This window comes from Ambystoma mexicanum, chromosome 6p (genome assembly GCF_040938575.1).
Source record: "Ambystoma mexicanum isolate Mex_15411 chromosome 6p, UKY_AmexF1_1, whole genome shotgun sequence".
In the NCBI taxonomy this organism is placed as follows: domain Eukaryota; kingdom Metazoa; phylum Chordata; class Amphibia; order Caudata; family Ambystomatidae; genus Ambystoma; species Ambystoma mexicanum.
In genome coordinates, this window is record NC_090935.1 from 1,472,129,292 (window position 1) to 1,472,150,870 (window position 21,579).

Here is a 21,579-nt window from a genome sequence, read left to right on the forward strand (position 1 = left end):
ATTTCCAAGGGAATGATGTCAGATTTATGAGGTGAGTTTTACAATGTCCAAAAACTCCCACATTTTCTTTACTTAAAATCTCATTTTGCCAAAAGCATACATTTCTATAATTGCAATCTCCTAGTAAATTATATACACAGGTTACATATTATGTGCAGCACATATCCGTCCAATCCTCCAGTATGTGGGACCTTATTTCACCCTTCTGATACATTTTGGTAATTTTAAACATGAAAGATTCAGCCTAAAATTCCATAATTTTATACACAGATGCGAATTATCCCAAGGGGTGTATGTACAGGAAATTAGGTTTGCAACAGTAATACTTTAATTTATCCTCAATACTTTGCCCTTTCTGCCCCCGATGTGTCAGTGAGTTCTACCATGTCACTAAAGAAAGCAGGAAAATCACTTTTAAAATGCAACATTTTTACAATTTTTCAAAGTCTTGCTGCAAAGCTAGTAGTCTTTAAAGTTTATTCCTGAAATAGTCTTTAGGAATAAATGGCAGTCTCTTTGTTCCCGAGTCCATTTTTTTTGTCCTTCACTGCTGCCAACTGTCATTTCCTTTAGGGCATGGTGGGGGCCTCTTCCTTGATTGAAGTTATATTGCCCCTTCCCACTTCAGGCTTCCTTCCCTGGGAGCTTCATTGTCAGGGTCCCAGCAGAGACAAAGTTCTGTTTAACCCCGTAATTATCATGGGGTTGTCAGTATCTGCTGAGAGAGAGCCCTCCTTTTGGTTCCACCCCTCCAAGCAGAAAACCTGTTTTTCAACTTGCAGCTCCAGCCACAATAGTTTTAGCCTTTAATTTCTGATCTTAGATCCAGACTTAAAGCAAGCCGGTTGCATAAAATAACCCATGTTATGTAGTCTCACAATCAACAACCCCCCTCATATTGATAAGGACTGGCAGGCTTTCATTCACCAGTGTGCTGTTCCAAAACACAGACATTTGTGTTTCTTTAATTTGCAAAAGCCCATTTATTTACACGTGGTGCAGCTGGCCTTTCCTTCTTAAAATCAACTGTTCATCTCCAGCAGAGTCACACACTGTCTTGCAGCAATAGTTATTCTCTTGAATGCTGGAGCTGGTCTGCAGCACAGATACATTGAAGCGGACATGGCTCAGCTAGTTAGAGACTCTCTCTGAACAGCTGAGTTTTGGATTCTTTTACAAAGAAATGAACACGTTTCCTGTGTAAGTAAAAGTAAAGTTTCTGGTTGATTTTTTAAGAGTTGGTTTGACTGGGCTTGTCAATTCAGAATCATGCCTGGTTTTTCTGAGGCACAGTGAGACACACAGGGTTTGGCAGGGCTTATGGATCACAGTGGTTTTAAGGAACAAGGGGAATTAGCATCAAAACCCCATTCTTTAAAGTTAAAAAAGGGTTTCTTTTCAATGGAATTTTGGCTTTTGCAGCAAGCAACGCTGCTTTTTCCACTTTCTTCCTTTCATTTATGTCGGAACACACTGCCAATCTCCTTCAATGTGCCCCCTTTGTTCCATCCTGCCAGATGTGTGCTTGGCAGGACGGTGCAGCCATTTTTGTTTTTGTTGCAAAACACAGTTTTGAACCATGGCGCTCACAGGAGCCAGTGCAGCCATTTGGCTTTTTCAGCGCAAATGCAGATTGGTGATGTGGGGAAATGCTGTTGAGTGGGTCAATATATCCAACAGTGTGCTCCTGAAAGTGTTAGGTCCATCATAAAAATGCTCAGGAAGGATGAGACCCAATGTTCATTGAACTTCTGGGTCCTTTGAGTGGCTCCTCTTACAGCTGTTATGGGTCCTCTTCTGCTGTCCATTTTCAATTCTGTGCCCCAATCCTCTTGCGCATCTCTCTTGGCCTTCTAGTTTCTGAGAAGAACTTTGACCTTCTTCTGCGGATTCCTCAGGCCTGTTGTTAATCATCTCAGGAGTTTGCATTTCCCACATTATGACATGGCTGTTGCATTTGAGAAAGGGCTTGCGCGTGTGGTCCAATCTATATTTTTTATCTCTGAGCCAGTAAGTTAGCACCCATAGGCTTTTCCTTTTCCTTTTCGCAATGGTGGATTATGCAAGATCTTTGTATAAAGAAAGAGTAGCATCCCGAAACCGGATAACTCCCAATTTCCTCACGCACTCGAGTTAGCAAGTCAGGTAGCATTTGCTTTGCTGAAAGGATGAAGAGACACTGTGTGTATGATATCCAATAATCTCAGACTTATCTGAGAGTTTTAGGGGGATCTGAAATAGGCCCTGCACAAACTCTTCCAGATCTTGAGCTCGAATGAGGTTAGGAACACTCCTGATTGAGTCTTTATTGTGGGGAGAGAAGTTCTCTGTCTTCTTGCTTTCTAAATTGGCTTGAGGTTTGGCCTCCTGAGATTCAGTTCTCTCCAAGTACTACCTGCTCATGTGCCTTGCTTATCTCGTGTGGTGGTCTTCACCTTATTCAATCACTTTGCAGCTGCTAAGGCATGATCACAGGGGACTGGAATATATTGGGAGAGCTTGTCAGCAATACCTTTAACCTCCTGATTTAGTTTTGAGAGCATTTGCCGCATATATCTATTTGTGGCTAGCGCATTCATCTGAGTTTAGGTTTCCGGTGTTGTGTCCACCATCCACTGAAGATGCTTCGTAGCTTGATTTTGTGCCTGCATTAGTACTTTATTATCTGCTGAGGCTGGCCCCTTTTGTTTGCCCAGTGCTTTTGCCTTCCAAGGTTGGGAGGGAACTCCTCGACACAGCCCTGTATAACAATGGAGTTTAGTAGGGTCATAAAACAAGACTGATCAGTTTTCCTCCATTACAAAGTCATCAGCACTTTTGGAAATGTTCTAAGCCATCTAAGGACTCATACTGTGCATAATAATCCCCCTTCACCTCCTGATAATGGCCAAGCATATGTATGTGAATTTAAATGCTGATGGAGTTGTTAATTGTTTACTTGGACACATCTGAGTCCAGAGGCCTTTCTGACTCTTCCACACCTTGGGGGCAAGGCGCTTTACTTTATGACAGAGGCATGGCATGGTACAGTGGGTGAATTCTTCAGTGAGCACAGGAGCAATTGAGGAGCAGGAGGCTTTAGCAAGCAGAGGCCAGTGCAAGGCACAGTTAAGGTACTGTGGTTTTAATTAGAGGATTGCATCGTTTTAGTTTGTTGCTGCCTAAATGTCTGCCTGCACCTTAATTCTCATTCCAGTGGGGAAGGTTGTGGGCCTGGCCTGTAGGTTGTGGGAGAAGAACGGGGGGAGGCAAGGGTCTCATAGTGCACTGGGTACTAAGCAATCAGTCCACGGAATATATACCACAAGGCCTCAGATGGAGCTAGGTGTTGCACACCTTTTTGGGCTCACCTTCTGACAGAGTAGCGCCACTAAATATTGGTGCCTTTGGGCCAGGCACCACAATGTTAAAAGCACCTCACCTGCAATCAGTTTTGTTGCCCCTGGACCTTCTGGGGTGTAGAGTTTATGGCAAGAGGGATGTCTGAGTACCGTCCTGACGTGAGGGAAGGATCCCTCTTGGAGTACTCTCAGAGGGAGAGAACGGGGATATAGAGAGTGGTCACAGGAGCCATTAGGTAGATCAGTCATGGGTTCCCTCTATGTTTCTATGGTGGTGCCCCTTGGTGGCACCCCAAATTTCACTTTGGCTCAATCATTGCAGGTACTGCAGCAGGAGGTATACTGATGCAGATTGGAGCCGCTTAGAGCACAGGGAGGTTAAATGGCCCTCATGACTCAGTTTTAATACTCATTCTACATAGTTGGTAGAAAGTTGCTCCTCTATTTTAGATATATTTTATCCAATCTGTATTTTTAAAGTGTTTTTTAAATATAAATTAGAAGGAAATAGTTTTTTTCAATTGAAATGTATGGGTGATGTAAACTAAACTGCTAATATCTTGTTCTCGGTCTGCTTGAGTTTTAACTTGTCTATTGAAATACAAGAGCATTCTAATTGCAACTCCATTTCCCGGCTCTCCTTGCCAGCACCCTGTGATCCTGTCATCCTTACGGGCCGACTCAAAGTCTGTTTGTCCTGTTCAGGCTGTTCGACGGTCGGCGTGACCGTCTCGTCTTTGAATGATAGCAAGATACAGTAATTATTACGGCTCCCCCTTGCTATTCCTTATGGTCAATTTTGGGGATTTTTAAGTCCATATGTCATAAGTATCCTAACATCTTCGGGACTATGTATACCTGTGATTTGCTGCTGAGGCTCATTGACTCCTTGGGCTCTGTTCACCTTCGTACTCTCAACAAAATCAGACAGTTGAGAATTTATAAACCAAGTGAAACACTGCTTTTCACTGAACATGTCACCAAAGCCCCTGCCTACGAGTGGCATTAATTAATGCTAAGTCTGCTGTAAAGAGTGCAGTGGCACTCAAAGACCTGCAGTGGCACTCAAAGACCTTACTGCTGTATTAAACTTATATTGCCTTTTTATAACTGAAATGTGGTTTTTCGGCTAATTCAGTCTCACAGTTTCACTTGCTTGTTCCTTCTAATTTGTTGATGAAATGGTAAAATCGTGAGCACCAGAAAGGGGAGGGGGGATTGCTATCATTTTTAAATCTGTACTCATACTAACTAGTGTTTACTGTTAGAACTGGGAAGAGTTGTCCCGGGTTTTCGCCTGTACTTTATTGATTTCTCCAAATGAGTCTATGTGGGTGCTTCTTTGTTATCGACCGCCAGGCTCTATTGGGTCTTTTCTTGATAACCTAGAGTTGTATCTTGGAGCGGAAGCCTTACAGTGTCCCTAACCGGTGATTCTTGGTGACTTCAACATCTGGTGTAATGTTCCTGACAACCCAGACTGCCTCAAGTTGAATGAAATACTTGTGTCACATGATCTATCATTATTAACAAAACACAAGCCTCTCATAACTTGGGACATTGCTTGGCGTTAGTACTATCTAGAGGGTTGAGTGTAATTCACCAGGAAAACATGGTTGTGACATGGCCTGACCATTTAGTTGTATTTTCTATTCTTACTGATTATGTGAGTTCTTCCAATGCCGTCTTGACGACTTCCACCCTACAACGCAGTAAGAAAGATCTTGACGCTATCACAGGATCCCAATTAGTTGTGGAACTAACACTTTCTCCACTGACATTAATAGTGACAACTACCATAAAATCAATATGTCGCATTTAAAGAGTTGCTGTGATGTAAGAGCACCTATGAAATCCAAAAAACAAGCTAAGAATAGAAATAATCCTTGGTTCTCAGAGGCTTTAAAAAATGTGCAGCAAACCTATCGTAAGAAAGAAAAGATTTGGCTTAAAACCATGGACATTATTGATTGCTAAAACTCCAAATTAGCATTGGACATTTATAAAATGGTAATTGTAACAGCACAGTTTTTTTTTTAAAAACAGATTGACTCTACAAAGAATCAATCTAAGGAGCTCTTTGCCATAATGACGAATCTAATGTCCCCTGGAGGTGCTTCACTCAGGCTACCTCCATCTCTTACCCAGCCAAATGAGTTAAATTTCTTTTTTTATGATAAAGTCAATTCTATTAGCTTGAATATTGACTTACAAATGCCTAATCCACAAATCCTTACTCAAAATTCAGACTCCTTAATTGTATCTTCCCCATCATCGTCCGATTGTACATTCACGCCAGTAAAATCAGACGATAATGAAATCCTGATTCAGAAACTTAAACCAACTAATCACGATTATGATCCCAGTGCAGCCTATCTGGCAAGACAATATGCCTCAGTTCTTAAAGACTCCCTGATGGATTTTGTGAACCCTGCACTCAGGGAAGTGTGCCTCGAGAACTCCAAAAATCTTTTCTTACTCCATTACTAAAGAAACCATCTTTAGATCATCCGGTTCTTGCGAACTACCGTCCTATTCAGGGACGTCATTTCACCAAAATGCCAGGGGTAGTGGAATTGACATCACATGACTCTTGACCCCCTGATGACATCACAGGAAGTGATGTCATTTGACCCCACCCTGAAGTGATATTGCAGGAAGCGATGGAACACGACCTTTCACCCGTTGACAAAACAGGAAGTGGCATCACATAGCATTGTACACTACGAAAAATATGGTTACGATATCTCTATAATGTGATGTACATTTCATACAAGAATGGATGGCATATGTATCATTAAGATCAGTGTGTATAGGCCCATATTACCAAATTACTGTGAACGTAAGCAGACGTCCATGACCAAATGATGTGTTATTATATAGCACTTACGCTTAAGTGCTTTATATAGAAAAAATATACATCCGTGTTGGTACTCATTTATCGACCTCAGAAGGATGAAAGACTGATTTGAGGCGTTTAAGAACAGACTAAATCAGTGACTCACCCCCTGAAGTGTGCCTGAAATAAAACTTTAATGAGTCAAGCAATTATTGTATATAATTCCAGAAAGAGACATTATTTGGTATTCCTATTCTTTCTTATTTAGGGTCAGTGCTGAAAGTGTTAGACTTGTGGCACTCCTGTTCTTCTTTTTCTTTTTTTTAAGGGGCCTGAACAAGAAAGCCAGCCACTCCAGAAGTAAAGAGCCACATGTTTCTGGCCACAGCCCAGAAGCTTGCATTACAACAAAAAAAATAGTTTTGGTTAGTTTTTCTTTTTAAGAGGTCACAAGGGAGACCACACAGGTCGCAAGAGAGACCTCAGAGGTCGCAGTTGCGACCTCTGGTGACCCGTAAATGACATCCCTGGTCCTATTGCCGGTCTGCCTTGGCCTTCAGAGTTTTTGGAAATAAGTCATGACCACACAGCTCCAGAGCAATTTGAAGGAGAACTTCATTCTTGACAACTTCCAATCAAGCTTTAGAATCTGGCTTTTGACCTGGCCACGAAACATAGACAGCCCTGGTGGCTGTGTGGGACAACATTCTTGGGACGGCTGATGAAGGAGAAATGAGCATGTCAATCATGCTTGATTTATCAGCTGCCTTCGATATGTTTAACTTCTGGCAGCTGTTGATTGGACTCACTGAGGTTGCCTGGGTCTCAAAGGGCCCGCTGAAGTGGTTCTCCTCTTTTTTGTAAGATTGAACTCAAGCAGTTAAACTGGGAACTTTTTACTCTGACAACCTTCCCATTCTATGTGGATTGCCTCAGGGGTCGTCTTTGTCCCAATACTGTTCAACGTTAACCTTGGGCCACTAATGGATATCTTCGCTAAGTTTGAATTGAACTATGATTCCTACGCAGAAAATACACAAATCTTTGTCAGACTAAAACCTTCACCTGAAGCCATTAAATGTATTGGCCTCTGCCAATGCAATAAATATGTGGATGCTTGAAAGCAATCTCCAACTTAATCCCTCTAAAACCGAGGTTATTGTGTTTGGCCCAGAAAATCCACTGGCTGATTTCCATGCTACAACTTCCTGTCCTGCCATTTTTGATGTTACAACCACCTTCTCTTGTAAGGTAAAAAATGTAGGTTGTATATGGCAGAGATTTTTGAGTTGTAATGCTCATGTGACTGAAGTTATCAGATCTGTCTATTACCAGTTTAGGGCCTCATCACGAGTTGGGCTGTAGCGCTTAAATGTGGTGGTAACGGTATTACCGCCGCATTTAAGGGCTGGCCCTATCATGAGTTGGGCTCTAAATCAGCTGTTTTACCTCCAGCTTTTTTCTGGAGGTGAAAATCCCTGTTTTCGGCTGTATTACAGCCGGCTGTATTAGCCCGCAGTATTAGCACCGAAAATTCTCCATTGGATCCAGTGGACCAATTCAGGAATGGGGATTTACCGTTAAGGCCCAACCCGTGATTCGGTGGTAATACCACCGGACCAGCCGGCGCTAGGGCTATTACAGTCGGCGGTATTACAGCCGGGAATACAGCCCAACTCGTGATGAGGCCCTAAGTCTTCTAAAACCTGTTCTGCCATTTATCCTTGAACCGGACCGTGCCGTGGTTGTGGGGACAATGGTTAATGCTAGACTCGACTATTGTGACACTCTTCTCTTAGGAGCATCAGTGAGCCAGCTTCATCAACTCCAAGTGGCACAGAATGCTGCAGGTAGACTTGTATACAATCTTTCTAAAACTGTATCCACCTCTATGCTTCGGAGGAAGCTACACAGGTTGCCTGTCCAGAAACAAACTGAATTCAGTTCCCTGTGCCTAATACATAAATGCACTCAGGGTGTGGCACCCATTTACCTGGTTTCCAAAATCAGGCTTTACCATCCGTCTTGTTCGGTCGATCGGACAAAACCTGCTGGTTGTACCTCCCTCTCATTATGTTTTTCAGGGTGACCGATGTTTTTCAATCAGGAGCCCCGTCTCTGGAATGCACTGCCTGCCGATCTCCGGAAAACATCCTCTATTACCCTTTGCTGTAAAAAACTGAAGACCTATTTGTTTCAATAATCTTCTTTGTATTGGTAGGGCTCTAAGTGGTTGTGTAGGAATTGAAGATCTGCGACTATATGCCGGTTCTCTGCTTGGTTCCGGGAGGATATGCGCAATGCAGATTCCAAATCAAATCATTCCAAATCAAATCAGACCACGGGAGAAATCTCTGCATGCTTTGTTGCTCGGCCTCACTTTCTGGGATTCTGTATTTGCTCAAACTAAGGAGAAGAAAAGGAAGGAGATTTCACACATACAGACAAAATAAAGAAATGCATATTCGATAATATATTAAAAATGTAAATTGCACAAGGAGGTGGAGCATGCAAAACAACATATAGTGAGACAGACAGGAAAGCGAGAGAGAGAGATAGAAGACAAGGGGAATGGGAGGGATGTGGAAATGGAGACTGGGAGAATGAGAGAGGTATGGAGATGGGAAATTTGAGAGTGAAAAATGAAAGTGTGTGAGAGAGAATAGTATCAAGCACAGAGGTGCAATAAAAAGCACTTACAGAGACAGAGGAAACAACAGCGTTGAAGGCTTACTAAAACCATAAGTGAGGATAACGTGAATGAAAGCGCGCCACACGCAAATAGCATTGCTACAGCACTTAAGAGCAAAAATCCTTCAAAAAAGAAATCTTGTCAGGAAAACGATCCGGGTATGGTTGTTAAAAAAGGCTGCATAGAGAGTGCTAAAAGCAAAGCCGTAAAATATGGCCCAATGCACCAGTGGCTTCCTACACCTGGAACTCTGCTTAGAAGGCATTCTACTGATGAGGGAGCAGTAGATGCTGTATCTCGATCGGCTGATTTTCAATCTTGGTTCTCTATTAATCCTATGGATGATATTGAAATTGATGAGGAAGTTGCTTTTAACATAGAGTTGCCTCAAATTATAACTTGAAAGAATATATCTCAACCTTTGGCAAAATTAAATAAACATAATGTGTCGAAAATTAACATTTTGGAACCTCTTGCAACTGCAGTTAGTCCGTACATTAATAGAAGTAGAGTGATACAAATTATGCACGGGATACATCAATTAGCAATGATTGTGTCTAATGATATCTCTTTTATTGAGCTCCCTGACTCAGTCAGTCAGTCTAATTGGGCGATAGTTCACTTTGCTTCTCCACTTTTTGTGGAATATATATTCTTTCATGCAATAAACTTTATAAAAAAGTGTTTTGAAATCACTCCTCTTCAAACTATTGAGGCTGATTTAGAGGTGGACACGTCTTGGAATTTAAAGAATACCATTTTTTTGAAGATAGTAAAATCAGATATTGGCCATGAAATTAAACAATTGGAAAATGAGCTTGATGCTTTTAAAATGGCTTTAGGGCGCAAAAATCGCGGTCTGCCATAGGAAGAGATGTTAAAGAAAAATTTAAGTTATGATGGGCATCAGGGGGTCTTGATGTCTGAGGCAATTAGATTTGTTGTCTTGTAACTCCTGAGGCTTTCGTTTGTTTTTGTCCCATGAAGGTGGACGTTATTCCTTGTCTAGTTTTGACATATTCTGTATGCAGGAGACGTGGCTCTCGAGATCAAGCTATATAGATAGCGATGTATTAACACATAGAATGGCAATTAAGGGGCCTCTGGGTCAACCATCTGGTGGCTTAATAATTGCTGTGAGAGCCAACTTTTGTGTGATGCAGCTCAATGGCAAAATAACAATGCACTTTCAGGTACCATATGTGGTCGAGGAACGAATCAGTTATCTAGGGTGCTTCTGATTAATTTGTATGGCACTCCGGTGGGTGAGAGCACTACATCCTTGCAGAATACATATAGATGTGGTTCTAAATTCTTCGATTAATGATAAAGGACAGTTTTACATGATTGCTGGGGACTATACAACGATTTGCCATGAGTTTGATGGTAATTAGTCAGTACTAGATATTTTGTAATAAAGAATCTTGGTCTATATTTATAAATGGATGGCAAATGACATTTCAGAATCCAAGTGGTAACTCTTAGGAGTAGAGTGAGGAGAATATTTTTACTTGAAGAAATGATCGGAAATCACAAATGTATATTTCTATCCCACTCTTTGAAAAACGTACTCAATGAGTAAATGCCTTAGTGATCATGTTATGCTTAGCTACTTATTAAACATCAAGAATGTTTATAGAGAGAATTTGATACTGGGCGAAGTCGATTGCAACATGCAAAAGAATTGTTTAATGTGGTCTGGGAAAAATGTAGAGTTGTTTAACGACTTATTATCCAAGTATTTTGATGTGAATCGATATTATGAAAATAACTCAAAAAGCCAGGTGATATATACTAAGGACTGTGCTATGGATAGAATTAACAAGGCAATGAAGATCATTCACCTTGAGAGTAAAAGAATTGCTCACCCTTGCAATATGGTTAATGAAGTTTATGATACTCAAATAGTTAGCAAAAGGAAATTACATCGAGCTGCTATGAGTAAAATTAGGAAAGACTTGGCACATGATGAAACTTTAAAGGGGTATGCTATGGACAATCCAAGAACTAAGTATAAAAACTGTATTAGAGTTCATAAACAATCACAAGCCAGTGCACATTGGCCAATTATCTACAAAGCATTGAATGCTAAAGCCAATAAACAAATGTGGCATTAGAAGAACACATTTATGAAGACAGGAAATAATATGATGTCAATCCCATTTCTGAAAAAGCTTGGGTATCTTATATTAAGGACCTTTATTATGGAAATTACCAGATGCCATGGTGTTCATAGATATAATGACCAAAGAGATTAAGAATTATGCCTATGATGGTAATTGGTACTTTTGATACTGAGGATATATTGAGAATAGTAAAGAAATCAAAATCCTTCAGAGCTCCACGGCTGGATACACTACCCAATTTTCTAATTAAGGCCCAACCTGTTATCTGGGCAGAGAATCTTCAGAGCCTATTTTTAGAGATTGCTAAAATTGGTATAATACCTTCATCCTGAAAAAAGTGAATATAGTTCCCATTTTTAAAAAAGGATTGCGTGCTGAGCCCTCTAATTATAGATTACTATCCCTTTCTGATAATGTGTCAAAAATGTTTGTGACATGCTTGTTGGGAAAAATAATTATAAGGGTAAATGCAAATGAACCTTTGCGGCATCAGCAAACCAGGTTTGGTAAAAGAATGAGGACTATACATAATATATTCACTTTGTCATATCTGATCAGATCCACGATGCAACTAAAGGGTAGCAAATTATACATTTGATACATTGATTATACTAAGGCATTTGATTCTATACCTACCAATCTACAATGGCAAAAATTGCTTAAGATCGGATGTGATTATTCTGTTTTAGAAATGATTAAACAATTATATCAAGAAACGTCTGTCAATATCAGGTTGGATGAGAATTGCATTATGTCCTCCGATATTGAAACTAACTATGGAGTTAAACAGGGGTGCGTTTTAGCACCCCTAATGTATAATTTGTTTGTTTCCGATATACAGTTATGGCTGGAGGAGAGTAGGAATGTCCCCCCAAAATTGGGTATAGACTTTTGGTCTGGCTCTCCTACAGGTGGACTACATGCTTTTGTTGAATAGGACAGCGATAGGCCTGCAGCACAGTATCTAGACCCTTGGTAGGTATTCAAGATTGACTGGTCTGTCCATAAATATCCTCAAGACAAAAATAATGATAATTGGGAGGGTAATAAAAAAAGGATTGTAAATTTATTTGGAAAATTGATCAATCACCTATTCAGGTCATTAGCGAGTATACTTATTTGGGAATACCCATTACTCCCAGGTTAAATGTGGATATCCTATGGAAATATGTGGAGGCAAAATATTTAAGAAAATACAATTGATTAAATGTTTTATCACACGTAGAAGAGGGTATTCAGTTGCTGGTCCAATAAAGCTGTGCAAAAGGTGTATTGTTCCAGGCATTTTATATGGTCTCAAATCATTTATGGCGAGAGAAGTGATATGGTTACATGGGTTAGAAGGTCAAATCTGGAGATTCCTTCTTAGACTCCCGGTGTGTGTCGCAGTTGAAGCTATTAATTGTGAGCTGGGGTTAACCTCTCTTTTGGAAATTAAATTGGGGCATCTTTTATCTCAAAATGATGGATTAAGATATAAACACTGAAAACCTGTTAAAACATTTCTCTCTTATGGCAAAGGGTGAGAGTATTAAATCCAAAACTTTTAGGGACTTTAAAAGTGAAATTTGTGATTGTTTTTAATGAGATTGATTTTTATAAGGAAGATTTGTTTGTTTTATCTATGACTATAAGAAATGTAAAATGCAAATCCAAGTATTTGGACAGGAGTCAACTCATACAGCATCTTGTGTCTCTGAATATGTGAAGCAGAAATTTTATTTTCCCCCGCCATTCAGTTATTTAGTAAAATGTAAGAATAAAGCCACATGAGATTTTATATTATGTATGTGGATAAATCATTTACCTACCCAAGAGATTTTGTGTGTATGGCAGGGTATTCTCCGGACAGCTCGATTTTGTAGGTTATGTAAAAACAGTGTAGAAACTATTCAGCATGTTCTTACTAGCTGCCCAAAACTGCAATCTAATTATATATCTATTTATAGTTATATTGTCCGTAGAGCACAGAATATTAAGACAGATCAATTTTCGGGTACAATCTTTTCTGGAGAACCAATGATAATTGTAACAGCAACATTGTATATTTGGAATGTTTTCTTAAAATGGGTACAATAATTAGAATGAAATGAATTTGGATTTTATGTGTTAGCAAAGTTTACGGCATTTATTTTATCACTGTTATTAGAGAATGTATGATCTAATGCGACTCACACCCTCTTGCAAACCATCAGCCCGCCGTGGCCTCTTTCCTAGATGAAGACCAGTAAACAACTATATAAATACCTAGAACGCAAATGGCGGAAAGACAAAACTCCCCTGAGCAGATCCACCTTGGCCCGGGACTTTAATCAGTACAAGGCCGAAATCCGAAAAGCAAAAAAAGCCCATTACAACTGCCGAATCCTAAACTGTAAAAACCCCAGCAGAAAACTTCACAAAATCATCACCAAATTCACCAAACCATCATGCACAACCACCGCCCGACCCCCTCACAATCGCTGTGCGACTCACTCTCTCTCCACTTTTACACCACATCTCTCGAAAGAACAAATGCTCTAACCAATAAACTAACTCTCTTACACCCACCAGGCAACCCACCCTCCATACCAGCCATCACACCGCCTGCGACCACTACCCAACCAACATTCGACTCCTTTAGTCCAATAACAGCTGACCAATTTCTCAAACTTTCCCCGCCCGCAAACCATCCGGCTTCCTGCTGGACCCTTGCCCGGCCACAACCCTCAAAGACATTTTCGCATCTACCTGTGCAGGAAAACATGCAAGAACAATCATAAATGACTCCCTGCCTCAGGAGTTTTTCCCGACGCATTCAAAACAGTTTACGTCAAACCTCTAATAAAAAAACCTTCCCTCGACCCTCTCGAGCCCAAGAACTACCGCCCCATCTCAAACACAAGGTTCCTTGCAAAACCCATCGACCGAACCGCCTACTCCCAACTAAATGCCTTTGTCGAAGCCAACAATCTCCTAGACCCTGCTCAATCAGGTTTCAGAGCCCGACACGGAACTGAAACCACCCAAACCTCAATCTGGGATGACCTTAAAAACACTGCAGACTCTGCGGGATGCGCCACATTAATCCTTCTTGACCTATCCGCCGCCTTCGACACAATAAACCACTCAATCCTCCTTGACCGCCTCCACTCCCTAGGAATTTGTGGAACCGCTCTCAAATGGATAGCATCCTTCCTCAAAAATAGGAACCAAATAACCCTACTCTCCACCTATTCCTCCCAGGCCGGACCAGTCGACACAGGAGTTCCACAAGGAGCTTGCCTATGAGCCCTCCTGTTCAATCTCTACATGGCCACCTTCCCGCGAATAATTCAGTCACACAACATCCTGTCCTACAACTACGCTGATGACACTCAAATAATTCTAAAACTCCTGAACTCAAATCCCAACTGCCGGCCTGACCTTGCTTCCTGCCTCATCGACATAGAGCTCTGGATGACCACAAACCACCTCTTGCTAAACCCCTCCTAAACCGAAATCATGGTATGTGGCAACACCGATCTTCTTCCACACCCACTAGCCTGGCCATCTGCCATGGGCAACTCACGGACTCCCTCTAATTCAGTAAAAAACCGTGGTTGCTCCCTAGACTCTGACCTAACACACTCGCGCCAAGTCAATAACGTATCAAAGTCCTGCCACTACCACCTAAAAACTTTTAGAGGCATTTTCCCATACCTCTCCTTTCCCAACAGACTTTCCGCGGTCCAATTACCCCTGCACTTGCGCGATCTGAATGACACCTGGCCTAGTAGAATCGTTGTCTGTCTCCCCCCTGTGCCCCCCTGCCTCGTTGCGCCTTGAAACACTTGTGTATAGGCGCGTTACAAATGCCATATCATATCATATCATATATCATATCATATCATATCATATCAATCAATTGTTATATCAAGACTGCACTACGCTAACCCCCTCTACCTCGGAGTCCACGCATACCAACTGACTAAACTACAAAGAGCACAAAACACTGCAGCCAAACTGCTACTAGCGCTTGGCCCAAGAGACCACATCACCCCAGCTCTCAAAACCCTGCACTGGCTTCCGGTTGCCCATAGGGTGACTTTCAAAACCTTATGCATTTCTCACTGAGCACTGCATAAAACCAGACCTCAATATTTCAAGACAAACTAAAACAATATCACCCTGCACATACTCTAAGATCAAGCTCAGCCGGCCTCCTAGTCATACCAAAAACAAACTCAGTCAAGTTAGGTGGATCATCATTCTCAGCCTTGGCCCCCACGCTGTGGAATGCACTCCCTCCCCAAATCCGACTCACTGAAGACTTCATGTCTTTCCGGAAATTACTGAAAACTTGGCTCTTCCCTTAAAACCGACCCCGGACTCAAACTAACTCAAACTGGATACTGACAAAATGCTTGATAATAAATTGCAATGCAGCATCATGATCCGAGCGAAATAGATAAAAAGAATAAGTTGTACGAGAGCAGTAAACTGGATGAAATTAATGAAATGGACGAAATAAATGTTATGGACAAGAGGATTAATGTGGGCATGAGGAATAAAGTCGATAACAATTCAACTAACCCAAACGACTAGACCTTAAATAACAATAAAACAAATAACAATTCTACAGCAAGACCCAACTGAGAAATCAAAAAGTAATAACCTCCAATGTAAACTAAAAACGACAAGCAGAATAGAATGAATAAAGTTGATCAAAGCATTGAAGTGGATAGAAGAATAAGTTGTACGAAAGCAGTAAAACGGTTGAAATAAAATGGATTGCAATGGACGAAAGGAACAAAAATGGACGAGAGGAATAAAGTGAAGAAGATGGAAAGATGATTACAGGAGACGGATGAGTGCATGGAATGTATGAATGCATGGTATAAATGGAAAGTACAGAATAGACGATTCAAGTTCATGAGACAGGGGTAGTGCATGGGATAGATGGAGAGCACAGAACGGATCGAGTGCGTGCGGCAAGTGACATAGGCTGAACCAATAATGCAGAATGAATGAACGAAGTGAGTGGAGTGGATGAAGTCGGTGGAGTGGATGAAGCGCGTAGAGCAGATGAGTGCGCGGAGCGGATGAGTGCGCACAGCGAATGACTGCTCAGAGCGAATGAGCGTGTTGAGCCGATGAGCGTGTAGAGCGGATGAGCGCGTAGAGCGGTTGAGTGCGTAGAGCGGATGAGTGGGGAGAGCGGACGAGTGCGTGGCGTGGATTAGTGCGTGGCGCGGATGAGTGCGTGACCCGGTTGAGTGCGTGGCGCGGATGAGGCCGTGGACCGAATGAGGCCATGGAGCAGATAAGAGCGTGGTGCGGATTTAGGTTGGTGCGGATGGAGGATGTGACTGGATAATAGAATAGAGCGGATGTAGGGTGTTGAGCAGATCTAGGGTGTTGAGCAGATGTAGAATGTTAGGCAAATTTAGGGTGTTGAGCAGATGTAAGGTACGGTATTGTTGAGCCGATGTAGTGTGTCGAGCGGATGTACGATATGGTGCGGGTGCGGAGCGGGTGTGGAGCAGGTGTAGAATGCGGAGCGAGGAGCAGGTGTAGAGAGTGAAGCGGGTGTCGAGTGCGGAGCGTGTGTCGAGTGTGGAGCAAACTGGTGATGTATGAGGATGGAACGGGTGAAGTAGTTGGAGGGAACGGGCGAAGTGGTTGGAAGGAACAGGTGTAGTAAGGCAAAGAAATGGGTGAAGTGGGTGGTAAGAATGGAGGATGGATCTGGAAGAATGGGTGATGTATATGGACGAGACGGGTAAAGTATGAGGAAGGAACGGATGAAGTATGTGGACGAAATGGGTCAAATATATTGAATAGAACGATTGAAGTATGTGGATGGAACGGGTGAAGTGGATGGACCAAATGAAAAATGTGGTTGAAACGGAGGAAGTATGAGGTTGTAACAGGCAAGGTATGCGAGTGAAACGGATGAACTAGGGAGAACAGAGAAACAGGGTGGAGCGAATGAACATGGTGGAACGGATGAACAGGGTGGAACTGATGAACAGGGTGGAACGAGTGAACAGGGTAGAACGGGAGGAATATGTGAGCGGAAAGGGTGAAGTATGTAGTTGGAAAGGATGAATCATGTGGATGGAACGGGGGAAGCATGTGTATGTACGGGTGAAACATGTGGATGGAAAGAATGAAGTATGTGGATGGAATGGGTGAAGTACGTGGATGGAACGGGTGAAGTACGTGGATAGAATGGGTGAAGTACGTGGATGGAACGGGTGAAGTATGTGGATGGAACGGATGAAGTATGTGGATGGAACAGGTGAAGTATGTGGATGGAAAGGGTGAAATATGTGGAGGGAACGTGTTAAGTATGTGGATGGAACGGGTAAGTATGTGGATGGAACGGGTAAGTATGTGGATGGAACGGGTGAACTGATGTAGAATGGGTGAAGTGGGTGGAACCAGTGAAATGGTAGAACGGATGAAGTAGATGGATGAACGGGTGATGTGTTCGGAACCGGCGAAGTGGGTGGAACCAGTGAAGTGGGTAAAACGGGCGAAGTAGATAGAACGTGTGAAATGGGTGGAACCAGTTAAGTGGATGGAACGTGTGAATGATGACGTATGTGGATGAATGATGCATGAAGAAAGGATAACGTGACTAGAACGAATGACCAGTGCATAAATTGGTTCGATTGCATGAAACGGTTCAAGTGCATGGAATGGATTGGAGTGCTTGAAACGAAGTGGAGTGCATGGATCGGATGCAAGTGTATGGATCGGATGCGAGTGCACGGAACAGATTCGAGTGCATGGAATGGATGCGAGTACATGAAACGGATTGGAATGCATGAAACGGAATGGAGTTCACAGAATGGCGTGACTTACATGGAATGGTTTGGAGAGCATGGAACGTTTGAAAGAGCTTTGAAAGGAACGGTTTGGAGTGCTTGAAACGGTCACAGTACTTGGAACAGTCGGAGCACTTGGAACGGATGGAGTACATGGAACTATTGGAATGAATCACCTAATGTAAACCACCATATTCACACCTCCACGCTTGCTCTCTTCTTTACCCCACCACTCAAATAGAACACAGCGATACTATGACACCATTCGGTATAGCTGTTCTCATATCATCATTTGCCACATACTCCCCATCACTCTATCTAAACACTGCTGGTTACACACCCTCCAGCCTAGGCATTTCTCCTCAGGCCTAACACGGCCATAATCGGTCTGGATAACAACCAGCCAGAACGAACACATACTCTTGATCTCTCAACCTCCACACCTACCGCTAAGAAGCAGCTATCACACGAATGCCACACCAGCTGAACACATATCTGGTGCTCACACACACCTTTTTGACTCTCTCTATTCTCTCTACTGACCTAAACTTTGGTTCCCGAGGGCGTACAACCTACCAGCGCCTTGAGACCATGCCAATGGTACATAAGGCGCTATATAAATGCAAAGTAATATAACATAACTGATGGAATCATTTTATTGATGAATTTAGTGGATTATTTATGTGATACATGTTGCGATTTGTATAGTAAATGTGTTAAAGGTTTGCGAGAAACCAAAATGCACAATCAAAAAAAGGGACAGTGCTGAGACCCAAAGCACTGAAATAGTCCCAGTAAAAAATATGAAACAACAAGGACAGAAGATGCTGCTTCCACCACAGATTTGTTCTGATCTAAAGTGGACATCTTTTCATTTTGATGAACTACCAGGTGCAAAGAAGAATGATTACTAAAAAAAAACTATTGCAAAGTAAAGATATGTTTTTACTTGCAAATAGTGCTCACTAAAATATGATTTTACACTCAACTTCAAATAAATAAGGATAACCATACTCAAACTCTTATATGGAGGCCTGACTGCTACCATGTGGAATTTTCCCGATCCGAACTATGAAATATCCCTGGAGTATGGCCAATAAATTTCTTTTGTCTAATGCTGAAGTCTGGATTTGAACCCAGCTCTCTAATTTCCAGTGTCAGCAACCTAGCCAACAGACAACATCCTTTGCATAAGTGTTGGGCTATTAATCATGCAACACATGTGTTATGGATAATTCTCATTCTATGGCTAATTTCCCTTACCTATAGAGTCCCCCAGCAGCTTTGCTGGATTTGATGGGTTTGTTTTTTCTCCTGCTAAGAGTGAGACTCTTTTCCCCACTCTTAGGCATTTTTGCTATGTGTGTTATACGCTATTTTTGTGTTGATTGTCTATGGGGTTTTTCTCACCCCCATAGGAACCATCTTTATTCACAGGTGTTACACAGCACCCTCCGTGCAGTGACACAGAGGTGTCGTAGCGACCCCCAAACATAGACTCCATACCCTCAGACTGACTACTGTCTCCCAGGGCATGTAAAGTCTCCATTGACTTTACTAGTCAGTTTTTATGAACTAAACCAGTACAACCCATCTTACTATGGAGGTACTGGGAAGGGTTAATAGTTTTTCCCTTATGTTCATTTTCGAGAGGGTACCGTACAGTCCCTTTCTCAAAAGTTTCTGGCTGGTGGCAGTGGTTACTACCGTAAATATTCGACCGCAAATATTTTCCTATGGGATTTTCCCATTGTTCGAGGCTACCACATTTTCTGACAGCCTCTAACATACCGCCGGTTTATTTTAATATTAACTTTACTCCGGTAGGTTTTATTTGCCAGAACTTTAATATAACTTCTTTCTCGTGTCTTTCTCTAAACTCCTAACCCAGGTCGGGGATCCTTTGTTCATCCTTTTGGCGGGCTTCTGCCAAGAAGCCCTCCTTTCGGTGCCACTGAGTCTGGGGTGGGTCCATTGTGTGGGAGGGGGAGTAGGACCCCTGGACAGGGTTGCCTCAGCAACCCATGTTGCACTCTAACCTGATAGGCTGGCGGGTCTCCCGTCAAGATGACCACTCCACTGTGTGAGTGACAGCTAGGCTGTATGAATGGGGATCTTTTTGCATAAAAGCAGGGTCCTGAGGACTGGAAGAGCAAGACGTTGCCACTTGAACTAAGAAGCCGAAGAGGAGAGAAGCCAAAGACATCTGCAATGACTGAACCACCAGTGAAGCCCTGCTGTAACGTCTCACCACTTTTCGCCACACGACGAGAGAAGATCTTCATCTGCAAGAGCCTTCTTTCCTTGAGCTGGTGGGGCCAACCAGTTTGCCAATCGCCTTCCTGGACCTGCCCTGGTCGAATCGCCAGTACCCTGTACTCGGAGACCGGATAGCCAGGCACCAGTCCACCCAGACCGCGATTTAAAGGAGCGTACCTTTTATTCGTCGGGCAGCCCCGCGGCTGGTTTCATCCCTGGGTAGTGCAGTAACTCGAACCTTCCTCCATGACGAGAGCCTCTATTCCTCTGCTGGATCCCCTGAACTGCAGGAACTACCAGGAACAATCGCCACCGCAGGTGTCACTTCTTCATTTTAAAGGTACATTGTTCCGCCAGGCTGCCCTTTCTGCGTGGTAGAGCTAAAAGTGTTTTAAATCCTTTACCTACCTGTTGGGTCGGCCGCCCCTCTCTCTTAACATTGTCTTTCATCTTCTGCATCCACATTTTTGAATCGTTAACCAAAGACTTGACTGCAGCTACAAGAACATTTTGCTCCTGGGCCCTTGCCCTGTACCACTGACTCTGGCACAGGCCTATGGACTCTGGCTAAATTTGTTAGAACTGCCTTCTCTAGATTGCTTCTCAACTAGAACTGTGTTGGTGCACCTACTTCTTATAACCACCTTTTCCTTCCCACTTTCATAACCTGTGAAGTGCCATTTTGCTCGGTTTTCAAGACTGGTTCACAAACATATGGGAAGTGTTGCTAGGGTGTGTAAGAAGATATTTCTGTATAACGTGTGCTTTCCCTCCCTTGTCAGAAATTGCTAGAGAGCCATTTGTGTGTGGTTTTCACTGTGCCGTTTTGCTCAGTTTTCACTCTGGTTCACTTGGTCTACAATTAAACTAGGGAGTTGTGTATACTTTCTTTGACTGAATTTAACTTGCTTAATACCTGTGATAAATGTGTTTAACTAGAAGTGTGTAAAATAAATATATATATTCTTTTTAATGCAAAGCTTTGGTCAGTGTTTCCTTGTACCATACTACTGAAGGCCTATTGTGTAAACCCTGAATACTGCTCATCTCCCTCTTGAGATAAGTCTGACTGCTCAGCCACAGCTACCAACTAAATCTTTGTGGTACAGACTGATACCAAAGGGGATTTATTGCTCTCACCTGTAGTCCTAATCTTCTGTAGTGCTCCCTAAGAGAACTGCACAGGATTCTGCCTAACACCATGACACATCACAAATCTCTTTAACAAAAATGGCATTTGTATCTTTAGATTGAATGTGCTCCAGGCCCTAGAATCCAAGCGAATCCTTCTGTTCTACGTGAGAAAAGATCAATGATGTGGCGCTGGATTTCACTGCGACCTGTGGGAGCGATGTGCAAAGACAACACAGAATGCAGCACTAATAACTGCAGGTACATTTTCTCTGCTACTTGGGTTGTCTCTTGATGAACAATGTCTGTCGAAATTGTGGCATTATTTTGTTAAGTGGTAGGTGCACTATTTTCTCTAAGATACGTATTTGAATGGAGGATTCACAAAGCCACA

At 42.4% G+C, this 21,579-nt stretch overlaps 1 protein-coding gene across 1 annotated transcript in view; it reads left to right on the forward strand.

Moving 5' to 3' along the window:
* The window catches only part of LOC138510557 (liver-expressed antimicrobial peptide 2-like), a 286,329-nt gene that overhangs the window by 191,255 nt on the left and 73,495 nt on the right, over positions 1-21,579 (forward strand). Inside the window, exon 2 of the mRNA XM_069626315.1 lies at positions 21,304-21,446. Within this exon, the coding sequence (XP_069482416.1) occupies positions 21,304-21,446 (143 nt within the window). The remainder of the gene's footprint in view (positions 1-21,303; positions 21,447-21,579) is intronic.